We start from the raw sequence: 13916 nt of genomic DNA, 5'->3' as shown, positions 1-13916 counted from the left end.
GACCAGCCTTTCAAAGAATTTGATGGCTACAGACGTGAGTGCTACGGGTCGTGTATGGTGTGTATGGTGACATTTGGGCGAGTGCTTTGCTGATGTCAAAGTTGTGAACAGAGTGCCCCATGGTGGCAGTGGGGTTTACGCTACAGACATGGAATACAATTGCATTTTATCGATGGCAATTAGAATGCACAGTGATACCATGACGAGGCCCCATTCAACAACTTGATTAACTCTATGCGAAGGAGATGTCACGCTGCATGAGGTGGTCACCTAGATACTGACTGGTTTTCTGATCCACACCCTACCTTTTTTTAAGGTATCTGTGACCAACAGATGCATATTAGTATCCCCAGTCATGTGAAATCCATAGATTAGGGCCTAATGAATTTATTGATTGATTTCCTTATATGAACTGTAACTCAGTAAAATCTCAGTAAAATTTTATTTTTGTTCAATATAATTACAAATAGAAATATGGGTTTAGAGACTGAGAACTCAGCATTCACAGTCCTGGCTGTCTGATTGTGAAGTGCTTATGTTGTTCCCTTTCCCCTCTATATAGGCCTATTGGCTTCTTATAAGTGAAGTGACTCCACTTTTTCTGTATGTCTGTAATTATATTGTTTGCGATTGAGAGTTTTACATTGTTGAATGTTCATAGAGATAATATGACATTTGAAACAGGACAGGTGGTAGGATTTTTCTACAATGTGGTTTTAATCTGTCTTCACATATTGTTCACATAGCCTGGAAATAATTATATTTTGTTTATTTTATATATCTTGCAGAAGCTCAACGATTTAGGTGAAGACTGTAGCTAATTCTGATCACTGATACTGCTGCTTGTAGAGTGCGGACACCCTGGAAGTTCGCGCCTGCTGTCAAAAGGGAGACGCTGGTGGTTGTCACTTGCCAGGAAGTGGGGCGAATGAAGTCAGAGACTAAGAGGCGAAGCGAGAGGGATAACTGGGCCTAAAATCTGTCTTCTCCAGCAGGTGGCGGGTTTTCGTTTTTTTTTCGCTCACCGAGCGATTCATTTTTGTATGGACGTCAATGTGTGTCGAATTTTGTTAGCAAACAAATATAGTTATTTATTTGCTATGTGTGGCTTATTTGATCGAATAGAAGTTCCGTAATGATTAGGTTTCTATGAGTGTACTGATATAGGTAGGACACGTAACATCATAGCAACTTTGAGAAAAAACACTTTATATCGGAGGTGTGCCTACGCATCACTAGTTCAAGCACATCGGTCAAGTCATAAACCCCGTCTTTCTACAATTTCTCTTCTTAAAATGGGATTTTAAAAGTAACCCTAACCACACTGCTAGTTTTATGCCTACCTTTAAATTAAAACCCTAAATATGCATTTTCAGGATTTTTTACGTGTTCATGTTGTGCTGTGGTATTGTAACTAGTGCCTGTTGTTCACTCTCGTTTCTGCTCTCTCATTGGCTAGAATGGTCCCACCTGATCATGCCTCATTCCGACTGTCTTCCATTTGTAAATACAATTATTTTCATTTGTAACGCGGCCACTAGAGTATCTGGTCAATATAATGGAGAATCTGTGATGAAGTTCATTTTTCACAGTTGGTGATGGCGGGTGTTGTCGAAATCGACACCATGAAGAATTACCACATAGCCTTTGAGAGAATAGACCCCGATACGAGCCGTTATCCCTACTGTATTGTGTGGACACCTATCCCCGTGCTATCGTGAGTTCCCGGATTAAACATGCATGTTTACTTTGTTTTGCGCATGATCATAATGGGGCGAGTTGTTGGTGACAGCTCGGTAGCTAACGTTAGCGAGCTGGTAGCCATTTGCTATCAGTCAGTTTATTAACTGTTCTCAAACCCAGTCGGTTAGAAATGCCGACAGGTTCAGATAAAAAAATAGATATAATTTAAAACGCTGACTTTCCTTTTTCAACGGACCCAGGGACAGTTGACAGCATAGCCCCGTGGCTAGTTAGCCTTTGCTGACATAGAAAGGCACACAGGCTAAATATGTTATATTAACGTTAGCTACTTGGCTACAATATGATTAATCCAACAAATTGGTTTTGTATCAAAGTGGTTTAATACAATCTATCCGTTTCAGCGAGGTAACTCGCTACATTTTATCAAAGCCACGAGCTGCTATAGTAGTTCAAAGTTACGTCATCTTCACACACAGGTTGTAGGCTGCTATATCATTGGCATTTTGCACATTATAAGTTATCAGCCTACTAAAACAAAATCGGCTAATTGCTAGGGTTTGGCTGTTTCAAAACACATATGTTTTATGAAATCACCAGTTCTTTAGTCTACCAGGAGACTGAAACTGAATGTGTACTTAATGGAACCCTATTCCCTTTATAGTGCACTAATTTTGACTGGTCAAAGTTAATACACTAAAGAGAATAGGGTACCATACAGTCCTCACGACCTGCTTTTTGGCCAACAACCCCCCTGCCCCACATAATATCTCACTGCTTAGTATTTAGGTCGGCATGACTGCACTGCACTCTCTCCAGGAATCCTGTGAGATTAATATTGGATCAGGCATTATCTAGGATGCCTCCTCTGCTGTGCCCCTCTCTCCTGCACCATTTCACTGTTGCAAAATGACATCTCTTGAATGCATAATATAAGGGTATCATTGGTATAAACCAATCATATGAATATGCTCTAAGCGGCTGCCAGATTTATGAGCACTTCTATAGAAGAAATTATGTTCTGTGTCCCTATGTACTGCACTATAAAGAAATAGGGTGCCTTTTGGGACTTCGCTGTAACTCGATGCAGTTATGCCTCGATCAGACCGACAGCGTCATTGCTTCAATGCTGCATAATCAATTCTGCAGTCAAACTTTTTTGAATGTAATAAAACCATTTTTGTGGATATGTGTGCAACAAAAGTTCAACATTCACCTTTTGCTACTATTTCTGTCAAGTCCACTCACACACTTTGATGCATATGTTGGGTAAATCCAACGTATGCACCACACAGAATGCACTGCCTCTGCAACGCAATACTGCAAGGCAAACGCAGCATTTCTTTGGAAATGAATGTACTTCTGGTGTACAAAAATGCAATGCTGCTGTTGGTCTGATCAAGGCGTGAGGGTTTGTGGACAATACACTGCCCTATTTGTTAATTTGATCAGCAAGGCTTTATTCCACCTTGGAACTGGAGAGAACGTTTGTATTGAAAGTCATCCACAGTGAATACATTGTGTAAATCCCGAAGAACTTTACAATTATTTATTTTATTTTTATTGTGACAGTGTAAGGCAGGCTATTATTTTATATTTTAATGTCTGTTCAAATCATATTCTTTGTTTTTTAGATGGCTGCTACCATTCATTGGACACATGGGAATCTGCACCTCTTCTGGTATCATCCGTGACTTTGCTGGGCCCTACTTTGTCTCTGTGAGTACTTCTGTTCTTCCTCTCCTCTCTTCTTTGGTTCTTTCTTTCCTCCTCTCTTATTTTCTTTCTGTTCTTCCTCTCAAGCGGCTGAAGGAAATTGACACATAATTTGGTTGAAATCCTAACAGGCCTAGACACACTACACACACTGGCATAGATTTAGGGCCCATTTCCCAGAACCAGATGAAGCCTACTCCTGAAGATGAATCTTGGTCAGGGGGAAACCGCCGTCACTGTTCCAGAATGTTGAGTTTCGTCTTTAATACTTGTTTTCCCAGACGTCATAAGAGTTGGCAAACAGATTTGGGACCGGCGGCAAGTATACATTGGAGCTGGCTTCAAACCACATTGAAATATCTCTCGGCTGCCTCTAGAGGGAGTAAACTATAGATTTATACACAATGCATTTGGAAAATATTCAGACCCCTTGACTTTTTCTGCATTTTGTTACGTTACAGCCTTATTCTAAAATTGATTAAATAAATGTTTTTCCTTATCAATCTACACACAATACCCCATGAAGATAAAGCAAAACAGGTTTTTAGAAATGTTTGCAAATGTATTAAAAATCAAAACAGATACCTTATTTACGTGAGTATTCAGACCTTTTGCTATGCGACTTGAAATTGAGCTCAGGTGCTTCCTGTTTAGGGCTGTCCCTGACAAAAAAAATCTTGATCAACCGAAAGTCGTCTGTTCTTTCGACCAAACGTTAGATTTTTTAAAACATGTATTTTTCCATTATATAGACACACCATATGTGTTTTTAATAAAATCAACTAAACTCAGCAGTTCATAAATATTTGTGTGAACATAACAAGATTCAACAACTGAGACATAAACTAAACAAGTTCCACAAACATGTGACTAACATAAATTTAATAATGTGTCCCTGAACAAAGGGGGGGGGGGGTCAAAATCAAAAGTAACAGTCAGTGTCTGGTGTGGCCACCATCTGCATTAAGTACTGCAGTGCATCTCCTCCTCATGGACTGCACAAGATTTGCCAGTTCTTGGTGGAAGAGTGGGGTAACATCTCACAGCAAGGCACCTGCAATTTCCAGGACATTCCTGGGGGGGGAATGGCCCTAGCCCTCATCCTCTGATCCAACAGCTCCCAGACGTGCTCAATGGGTTTGAGATCTGGGCTCTTCGCTGGCCATGGCAGAACACTGACATCCTTGTCTTGCAGGAAATCATGCACAGAACGAGCAGTATGGCTGGTGGCCTTGTCATGCTGGAGGGTCATGTCAGGATGAGCCTGCAGGAAGGGTACCACATGAGGCATGCTGCAATGATGAGGGAGGAGGATGTCTTCACTGTAACACACAGCGTTAAGATTGCCTGCAATGACAACAAGCTCAGTCCGATGATGCTGTGACACACCGCCCCAGACCATGACGGACCCTCCACCTCCAAATCGATCCCGCTCCAGAATACAGGCCTCGGTGTAACGCTCATTCCTTAGACGATAAACGCAAATCCAACATTCACCCCTGGTGAGACAAAACCACGTTTCGTCAGTGACCACTTTTTGCCAGTCTTGTCTGGTCCAGCGACGGTGGGTTTGTGCCCATAGGCAGCGTTGTTGCCGGTGATGTCTGGTAAGGACCTGCCTTACAACAGGCCTAAAAGCCCTCAGTCCAGCTTCTCTCAGCCTATTGCGAACAGTCAGAGAACTGATGGAGGGATTGTGCTTTCCTGGTGTAACTTGGGCAGTTGTTGCCATCCTGTATCTGTCCCGCAGGTGATGTTCAGATGTACCGATCCTGTGCAGGTGTTACGTGTGGTCTGCTACTGCGAGGACGATCAGCTGTCCGTCCTGTCTCCCTGTAGTTCTGTCTTAGGCATCTCACAGTACAGACATTGCAATTTATTTCCCTGGCCACATTGCAGTCATCATGCCTCCTTGCAGCCGGTAATGGGTTACACAAGGAGTCGGCAACATTTCTCATGTGGAATGCCAATTTATCTTACCATTTCTATCGATCTGCTTGCCAGTTATGGTTTTCATATGCATATTTGTGAAACTGTTTAATTTAATTTATAATATCTCAGTCATTGTCATGTGCTTAATCAAAATTCTATCCAAATCTTAAACTAAAAAGTAACTTATATTGCTATTGCCAACTATTTGAAAAATAGCATACATAAAGCCAACAAATTACAACGTTGTATCCTGCAGGTAGAAAATATCAGGCTAAAAATAAATATCCTATAAATCACATTGGCTACACATGGCCTGTCTGCAATTAACTTGAAACCTTTTATTAACTTGGGTCAGTCTGAAGCTTGCATTAGCAAACTTGCAACATTGTATAAAATATTCTGGGCCTCAGTTTCCTGTGTCAGTGAGCTCGGGACAGACACAGCTGTAGGATATTTGCGCAAGTGATAAGAAGCAGTGCTTGACCTGGGCAGGAGCTCACTGGAGCCGAGTACCGGAACCTCAAATTTTCTTACATGTTTCCCTTTCACGCTGAGTGGTTATCAAAAGGGAGAGAGCTGGAAAGATTTTTCAAATACATTGGCATTCTCTCAACCTACTTCATGAGGTAGTCACCTGGAATGCATTTCAATTAACAGGTGTGCCTTGTTAAAACCTCTATGGGCTAGGTGGCCCGCTAGCTGGATAATAAAGACAACTTCCTGTGAAATTGGAGAGCACCAAATTCAAATGACAAAATCATAATATTAAACATTCATGGATATACAAGTGTCTTACATCATTTAAAAGCTTAACTTCTTGTTAATCCAACTGTGTTGTCAGATTTCAAAAAGGCTTTATGGCGAAAGCATACCATGCGATTATCTGAGGACAGCGCCCCACATCAAACTACTTTTTCAACCAGCACCGGCTTCACAAAAATCGCAAATAGCGATAAAATAAATAATTTACCTTTGAAGATCTTCCTCTGTTTGCAGTCCCAAAGGTCCCAGCTACACAATTAATGTGTTGTTTTGTTCGATAAAGTCCTTTATATCCAAAAAAGCAAGTTTAGTTGGCGCGATTGATTTCAGTAATCCACTCCTTCAACATGCATACAAATTAATCCAAAAAGCTACCTGTAAACTTCGTCCAAACAAGTGAAACAATGTTTCTATTCAATCCTTAGGTACCTTAATATGTAAATAAATGATCATATTTCAGGTGGAAAGAACGGTGTTCAATAGGAAAGGAAAATAACGAAGAGCACGCCCTCATTCACGCGCGCCAAAAGCCTAGCTTTCCTGATGACAACACCTTGGACAAACTACAACTACTTGTTTGTTTTTCAAAAAACAAGCCTGAAACCCTGTATAAAGACTGACATCTAGTGGAAGCCATAGGAACTGCAATCTGGTAGGAATTTTGATATATAGACCCATAGACTTCCATTGGAATGGCCTGTGACCGCCCCCCCCCCCCCCCCCCCCCCAAAAAAAAAAAATTACGGATGGATTTTCCTCAGGTTTTCGCCTGCCATATTAGTTCTGTTATACTCCGACATTATTTTAACAGTTCTAGAAACTTCAAGGTGTTTTCTATCAATTATATTAATATCCTAGCCTCTGGGCCTGAGTAACAGGCAGTTGACTTCAGGCACGTCAGTCAGGCAGAAATTCAGTATACTGCCCCCTAGCTCGAAGAAGTTAAAAGCTAATTTGTGGAATTCCTTTCCTTCTTAATGCGTTTGAGCCAATCAGTTGTGTTGTAACGAGTTAGGGGTGGTATACAGAAGATAGCCCTATTTGGTAAAATACCAAGTCCATATTATGGCAAGAACAGCTCAAATAAGCAAAGAGAAATGACAGTCCATCATTACTTTTAGACATGAAGGTCAAACAATATGGAAAATTAAGGACTTTGAAAGTTTCTTCAAGTGCAGTCGGAAAAACCATAAAGCGCTATGATGAAACTGGCTCTCATGAGGACCACCACAGGAATGGAAGACCCAGAGTTACCTCTGCTGCAGAGGAAAAATTCATTATACCTACCAGCCTCAAAAATTGCAGCACAAATAAATGCTTCACAGAGTTCAAGTAACAGACAAATCTCAACATCAACTGTTCAAAGGAGACTGATTTAAAAAAAAATATAATAATAATAATAATTTCCACCTTTACTTTACCAGCTAGGCTAGAGAACAAGCACTGATTTTACAACTACGACCTGGCCAAGGTAAAGCAAAGCAGTGCGACACAAACAACACAGAGTTACACATGGAATAAATCAGACCTTCATGGTCGAATTGCTGCAAATAAACCACTCCTAAAAGACACCAATAAGAAGAAGAGACTACCTTGGGCCAAGAAACACGAGCAACGAACATTAGACTGGTGGAACTATGTCCTTTGGTCTGGAGTTCAAATTGGAGATTTTTGGTTCCAACCGCTGTGTCTTTGTGAGACGTGATGTGGGTGAACGGATGATCTCCGCATTTGTTTTTCCCACTGTAAATTATGGAAGAGTGGGTGTTATGGTGTGGGGGGTGCTTTGTTGGTGACACTGTCTGTGATTTATTTAGATTTCAAGGCACACTTAACCAGCAAGGCTACCACAGCAGTCTGCAGCGATACGCCATCCCGTCTGGTTTGTGTTTAGTGGGAGGGGGGGCACGATGCAAATAGTCCAGGTAGCCATTTGGTTACCTGTTCAGGAGTCTTATGGCTTGGGGGTAAAAACTGTTGAGATGCCTTTTTGTCCTAGACTTGGCACTTTGGTGCCAAATGCTGGTGTGCCACGCTTGTAGCGTCATACCCAAGAAGACTTGAGGCTGTGATCGCTGCCAAAGGTGCTTCAACAAAGTACTGAGTAAAGGGACTCGACTGGGGACTAGGTTTTAAGAGAAGATGTGTGTTTGCTCACTATTACATTGTCCTTCCTGGTAGAACTTGTCAGGGACATAAGTCCCCTCAGGGATCAATAGAGTTCAATTTGGTCCGTTAACTCCCTGACGCTCCCCTACATGCACACTTGTTGGCCCCAAAAAGATAATCCATTATTTGTGATTGCTAAATTGAAAAAAAGTTTCTATACCAATAGGATTACCCTGGTGTGTACAGGGTGAAGAACTAGACCACCCCTCCTCCACCACTTTCTCCACCATGAGTATAATGTTTGTTCTAGCTCAGGGATGGGCAACTGGGGTCGCGGCCCCCCTTGGTAGGTCCGCTGATCAATTTCCATTTTTTTCAGGGGGAACTCAATCGGGGTCTCAACTTACTGTTAGAATAGTGGAATACTATAATTTTTCTCTTACTATGTTAGCCACTGACAGTCACTCAATTCGCTCATGTCAGATAAACCTTTTTTCTTCTAGCCAGCTATCTAAACTTGTAGTAATCAGGCTCGAATTACCGACCGGGTGGCCCCATTGATTCACTTATGTCCCCCAAAAGGCTAGGGCCGGCTCTGACTGCATGTGTGGGTATGGATGTTGGTATGCAGACCCTCGAGCCACTGCGGTCCCTCATAATGTGTTCCAGTGGAGGCTGCTGACGGGAGGATGGCTGGAATGGAGTGAATGGTATCAAACACATGAAAATCATGTTTGAGTCCTTTCACTCCATTCTACCCTCCACTGATGAGTTTGGATTTTGTGTGGCCCCCAACCCCGTCAAATTTGCCTATCCCTGTTATAGTTAGACGTTGACTTTGTCTTTGTGGCGTTTGGAAGATCCCAGTTATAAGCTTTGTATCTGTTCACTAGTTTTAATGGCCTCATTGGGAATTCCATGATCTGATGCACCTCTGCCCCCTGTCCATGTTTTGTATTCCACACCCAGCCAGCCTGGTTGGTAGAGTCGTAATAAAATAGGTTTATAAATACAGAGATTCTGTTTTTAACACTCAAGGGTGTTTCATGGTTAAATAAATAAATTAGGACAGTAAGTGAAACTACCCCAGGGGACAACAAGTGGTGTATACTGTAGCGCGCGCGCGCACACACACGCACCAATGCTATTACCTCCTGGGTGGTCTTTATCTGCTTCCTGTATCACTTCAACACCTTATATGGTTTGTTGTTTATCTGCTGATTTTAATGAAAATTCATATACCCAAAAAACTGCACTTTAGGATGATTTAACATTTTGTTTTTGCATCATTCAATAGGTTTGATATAATGAACACATTACCATTTATATTGCATATTGTTTTCTTTTTGTTTTATTGCAGGAAGACAACATGGCCTTTGGGAGACCAACAAAGTAAGTGAATGGAATGTTCGTGGGAGGTGTTATTCTTATCTTGATGACTGAAATGTTTGTCCTCTTCATGGTCAAATCAGTAGAGGGATATGAAAACCTCAGCATCTTTTCTCAACATACAGTGGGGTCCCAAATGATTGACACCCTTGATAAAGATGAGCAATAATGACTGTATAAAATACATCTAATTCTGGGCTGTATAGTATGCAACAAAAAAAAGTGATATTCTATTTTATACTAATGCAATTAGAATAATCCTGAATGAAATGTGAATTATGATCAGTGAGAAAGTTACAGATGGTGAAAGATCATATCACTAAGACATGCTAACCTTCCCTGTTATTGTAATGGTGAGAGGTTAGCATGTCTTGGGGGTTTGATGTTTGAACCTCAAACTTTCTCACTAATCATTGCTCATGATTCTTTCAGGATTATCCGTAATCATGGTAGCATCCATATTTAATGTAGAAGTGTTTAGCGATATTCTTATTTTACAATAAAAGTGACTCCAAAATGACACATTATTTACCATTCATTTCTATTTGGCACAACCAAAACAAACTGCAAATGCATCCAACAAGTTTGTAGTCCCACGCTTGATGTAGTCATTGCATGCAAGGAATATGGGACCGAATACTAAACCTTCGACTTCTTTATTTACATGAATCTTTAGGGGTGTCAATAATTTAGACCCCTCCTTTTTTGTGTTTTTGTTACTTGTTAAACAAAATTGATTTCTCAGAGCAAATGTATTAATATAAAATATAATTTCCCATTTGTTTTTGTGGTTGTTGCATACAATATACAGAGCGTCCAAAACAATAGGAACACCTTCCTAATAATGAGTTACACTAGCCCCTTTTGCCCTCAGAACAGCCTCAATTCATTGGGACATGGACTCTACAAGGTGTCAAAAGCGTTCCACAGGGATGCTGGCCCATGTTGACTCCAATGCTTCCCACAATTTTGTAGAGTTTGCCGCATTTCATTTGGGTGGTGGACTTTTCTTGATACACACAGTAAACTGTTGCGCCTGGAAAAACTCAGCAGCGTTGCATTTCTGGCACCTAATACCATACCCTGTTTAAAGGCACTTCAATATTTTGTCTTGCCCATTCAACCTCTGAATGTTACACTATCCATGTCTCAAGGCTTAAAAAGCCTTCTTTAACCTGTCTCCTCCCCTTCATCGACACTGATTGAAGTGGATTCAGCAAGAGACCTCAAAGGGATCGTAGCTTTTACCTGGATTCATCTGGTCACTCTGTGTCATGGAAATAGCTGGTGTTCTTAATGTTTTGTACACTGAGTGTAGCTCAGTATTTGAATTAGTTATTTTATACAGTCATTATTGCTAATCTTTATCAAGGGTGTCAATCATTTCGGACCCCACCGTATCTTGAATTAAAGCACTTGTTGATTGTTTAATTACAATTCTGAGAGAATTGGTGCAGAGCAGTTAACTTGGACCCAGATCTATTTGTGCTGTATACCCAACTCAAGACAGCACAAACAGATCTAGGACCAGTAGCTTTAGTTTCTGATAGAAGATCTATGTATTTGAAGGTACTGGATGCTGGACGTAGCCAAGGTGTATGCTAGTGGCTCCAACGCCTGGGACACAGCAGTGCATGATGCCTCAGAAGAGTACAAAAACAGAATGGTAAGGAATTGTGGGTGTAAGGTTGCAACTGGAAGGTTGTCGGTTTGAATCCAAATTCTGGTGGTGTTCTAGGTATCGTAGATGCCATCTCGTGCCTTTGAGCAAAGTATTTAACCCCTAAACTGTTCCAGGGGTACCGCACCGTACTAACGTTGATTATACTTCTCTCTCCCCAGCACAACCTCTGCTGTGACAACTGTCACTCCCATGTGGCCATGGCTCTGAACCTGATGCGCTATGAGAACAAGACCTCGTGGAACATGATCAACCTCTGTCTGCTCTCCCTAGTCCATGGAAAACACGTCAGGTACTGACTTTCTGTCTTTGTCTGCTCTCCCTCTTCTACAGCAAACACCTGACATACTGCTGCAGAAATGGTTCAAGTCAAAAGAATCTCCTGCATTTGCATTGTTCAGATTTACCACAGTGTGACCTAACTTTTTTAGAGCCAAAACGGTATCTTACTTATGCTCCACAAAGCCATGCGAGGTAGGGCTAGATATTGGGGATGTGTAATCTCTGGGTCCCATGAGCTGATGGTTATGATGTCACTTAATTTCCTCTGAATACAGAAAAGGACAGAGGGCCTCCTGATGATTTTGTGGAGATATTAGGCTCGAGTCTGATGGACGAGTAGTATGTTGTGGTTGAAGGAATGTGACAGCTCGTTCCCATGCCCCCTCCTGTGAGAGTGGTAGTGGCCACTAGTCTTCCCACTAGCATACTACCTAGATACAGTTCCTATTTCTGCAACTTTTAATAACCTGTGATTCTCCAAGAGGGATTTGTTGTTGCAATTAATTGAATCTATTTACTATGTTGGAGTGTATCCAGGATAATAATTCTCCATACTCAGCTATAAACAAGTGATGCTTCATATCTTGTATAATATCTGAGTAATTTAACTGCTTTTATCTGCAGCTTTATTAAAATATGTATTTTTCTTAGAACTCGATTGACAATTATGTTTAGACCTGTTTTAATGATGGCTCTTTTTGAAACGGGATTATAGATTTCAGATAATCTCATCAAGTGTGTTGGATTATTTGGATACTTCCTGCAGTTGCCATGGTAACCTCTGTGGAACCCTGGACTCATAACTCTGGACTGCAGATGGGAATGAAATGCATGATGTTCTAGAATGCTCATTTGTTCATTTGTGTTCTAGAATGTATTCATGCAATCTGAGTGGTATGCATGCTACTATGCACTAAGCTCCTGGCCTGGCTGGAGTTTAGTGGTTGCCGTGGCGACTGCCAGAGCCTCGGCGTAATTGATTACGTGCATGTGATCTCAAACATATGCTGTCACGACAACGGGGGAAATTATGTGAAGAATCAGATTTTGACTCGGTCACTCCTCAGACCTCAGATATGATAATTTACGTCTTGTTGTTGTTCCAGAAAGCCAATGTCTCTCTCCCTCCCTCTTGCTCTGCTCCTCATCTGTATTGCCCACTCTCTTTGCCCTCCCCTCTGTCTTTCTCTCCTTATTTCCAGCTGTGCAGGGTTCTTGAAGACCTGGCTTCCCTTCCTCATGTTGCTGGGTATTATCCTGACTGTGGCTCTAACCATTAACCTGCGGTGACCAGCCAACCAGGTGGGAGGACACAGCTTACAGGGTGGGAAGGGGGAGGGACTCCTTGCAGGAGGGGGATGAGGGAGATGGGGGTTGAGTGAGGTGAGAGCACACACTGGGAGGGGGGACCCCCTGCAGGTTGGAAGTTGAGGTGGGAGGTGTCACTCTACACCTACTCTGCTTGTGAGGACCGAGCAGGGAAAAAAGACATGGAACTGTGACATCCCAGCAACAAACAAACCAATGAGAGAAGGGCAATAACATCCTCCTCTCGACTTAACACAAAGCCTGCTTGTTTCTAGGACCAGGCAACCTAGCTTTCAATGGTGGCGGATGGCAATTTAGTTTTTTGTTTATTTTGGCATTGAGGTTAATTGTTCTTGATGGACGGTAGCTTACTTATAAATGTTTTAATCCCCCTCCACACACATCCCAACCCCATGCAATTTAATGCAGTTTTCAAATGTTTTGATTTTCAATTAAGTCCTACTATGGGGTGTATAGACCCTCATAATTTCTAGGTAATGGATGATGTTGCAGGTTCTGTAGACTAGAGGAGCGACAGTAGTGGTGAAGGGGGCAGGGGTTGTTGTTTCTTTCCGGGGTAGTTCTTTCTTTCAGGGGTAGTAGTCTTGTCTTCCACAGCGACAGCAGTATCCATCTCTTTCTCTCTCTGCCATGCTGAAACAAACACCCACCATCCATCTAATGACATGGGACTGATGATGACTCTGTGCTTCCCATACTCCATCTTGATGATTGGAACAGAAAACATGACATTTCCCTTTTAATGCCTTTAAAGGGATGTGTTATTGTGTTGACATTTTATACTTGGATTAATACAGTTCCTATTTCTGCAACTTTTAATAGCCTGTGATTCACCAAGAGTGATTTGTTGTTACAATTAATTGAATCTACTACATTGGAGTGTATCCAGGATAATAATTCTCAAAACTCTGCTATAAACAAGTGATGCTTCATATGTTGTATAATGTCTATGAGTCTAATTTAACTGCTTGTATCTGCATTTTATTAAAATATTTCTATTTTTCTTAGAACTCGA

The 13916-nt window shown here is 41.5% G+C and overlaps 1 protein-coding gene across 1 annotated transcript; it reads left to right on the top strand.

Annotated features, from left to right (window-relative positions):
* Positions 1-1509: 1509 nt before the first annotated feature.
* On the top strand, positions 1510-13916 carry LOC110488191 (transmembrane protein 222). The gene is made up of 6 exons (XM_021560295.2): positions 1510-1717; positions 3336-3420; positions 9581-9612; positions 11179-11275; positions 11452-11582; positions 12775-13916. The coding sequence occupies exons 1-6, from the start codon at positions 1599-1601 to the stop codon at positions 12860-12862; spliced, it is 552 nt and encodes a 183-aa protein (XP_021415970.1). The 5' UTR covers positions 1510-1598; the 3' UTR covers positions 12863-13916.

The sequence above is a fragment of the Oncorhynchus mykiss genome, chromosome 32, assembly GCF_013265735.2.
Source record: "Oncorhynchus mykiss isolate Arlee chromosome 32, USDA_OmykA_1.1, whole genome shotgun sequence".
Taxonomy (NCBI): domain Eukaryota; kingdom Metazoa; phylum Chordata; class Actinopteri; order Salmoniformes; family Salmonidae; genus Oncorhynchus; species Oncorhynchus mykiss.
Note: the sequence above shows the minus strand (reverse complement) of the source record. Positions and strands in the feature narration are given on the sequence as shown.

Coding starts and splice junctions, on each gene's coding strand:
- LOC110488191 (XM_021560295.2), top strand. CDS start 1,599: ATGGCGGGTGTTGTCGAAATCGACACCATGAAGAATTACCACATAGCC. Junction 9,613..11,178: donor GCCTTTGGGAGACCAACAAA/GTAAGTGAATGG, acceptor ATGTATTTGAAG/GTACTGGATGCTGGACGTAG. Junction 11,583..12,774: donor GTCCATGGAAAACACGTCAG/GTACTGACTTTC, acceptor CCTTATTTCCAG/CTGTGCAGGGTTCTTGAAGA.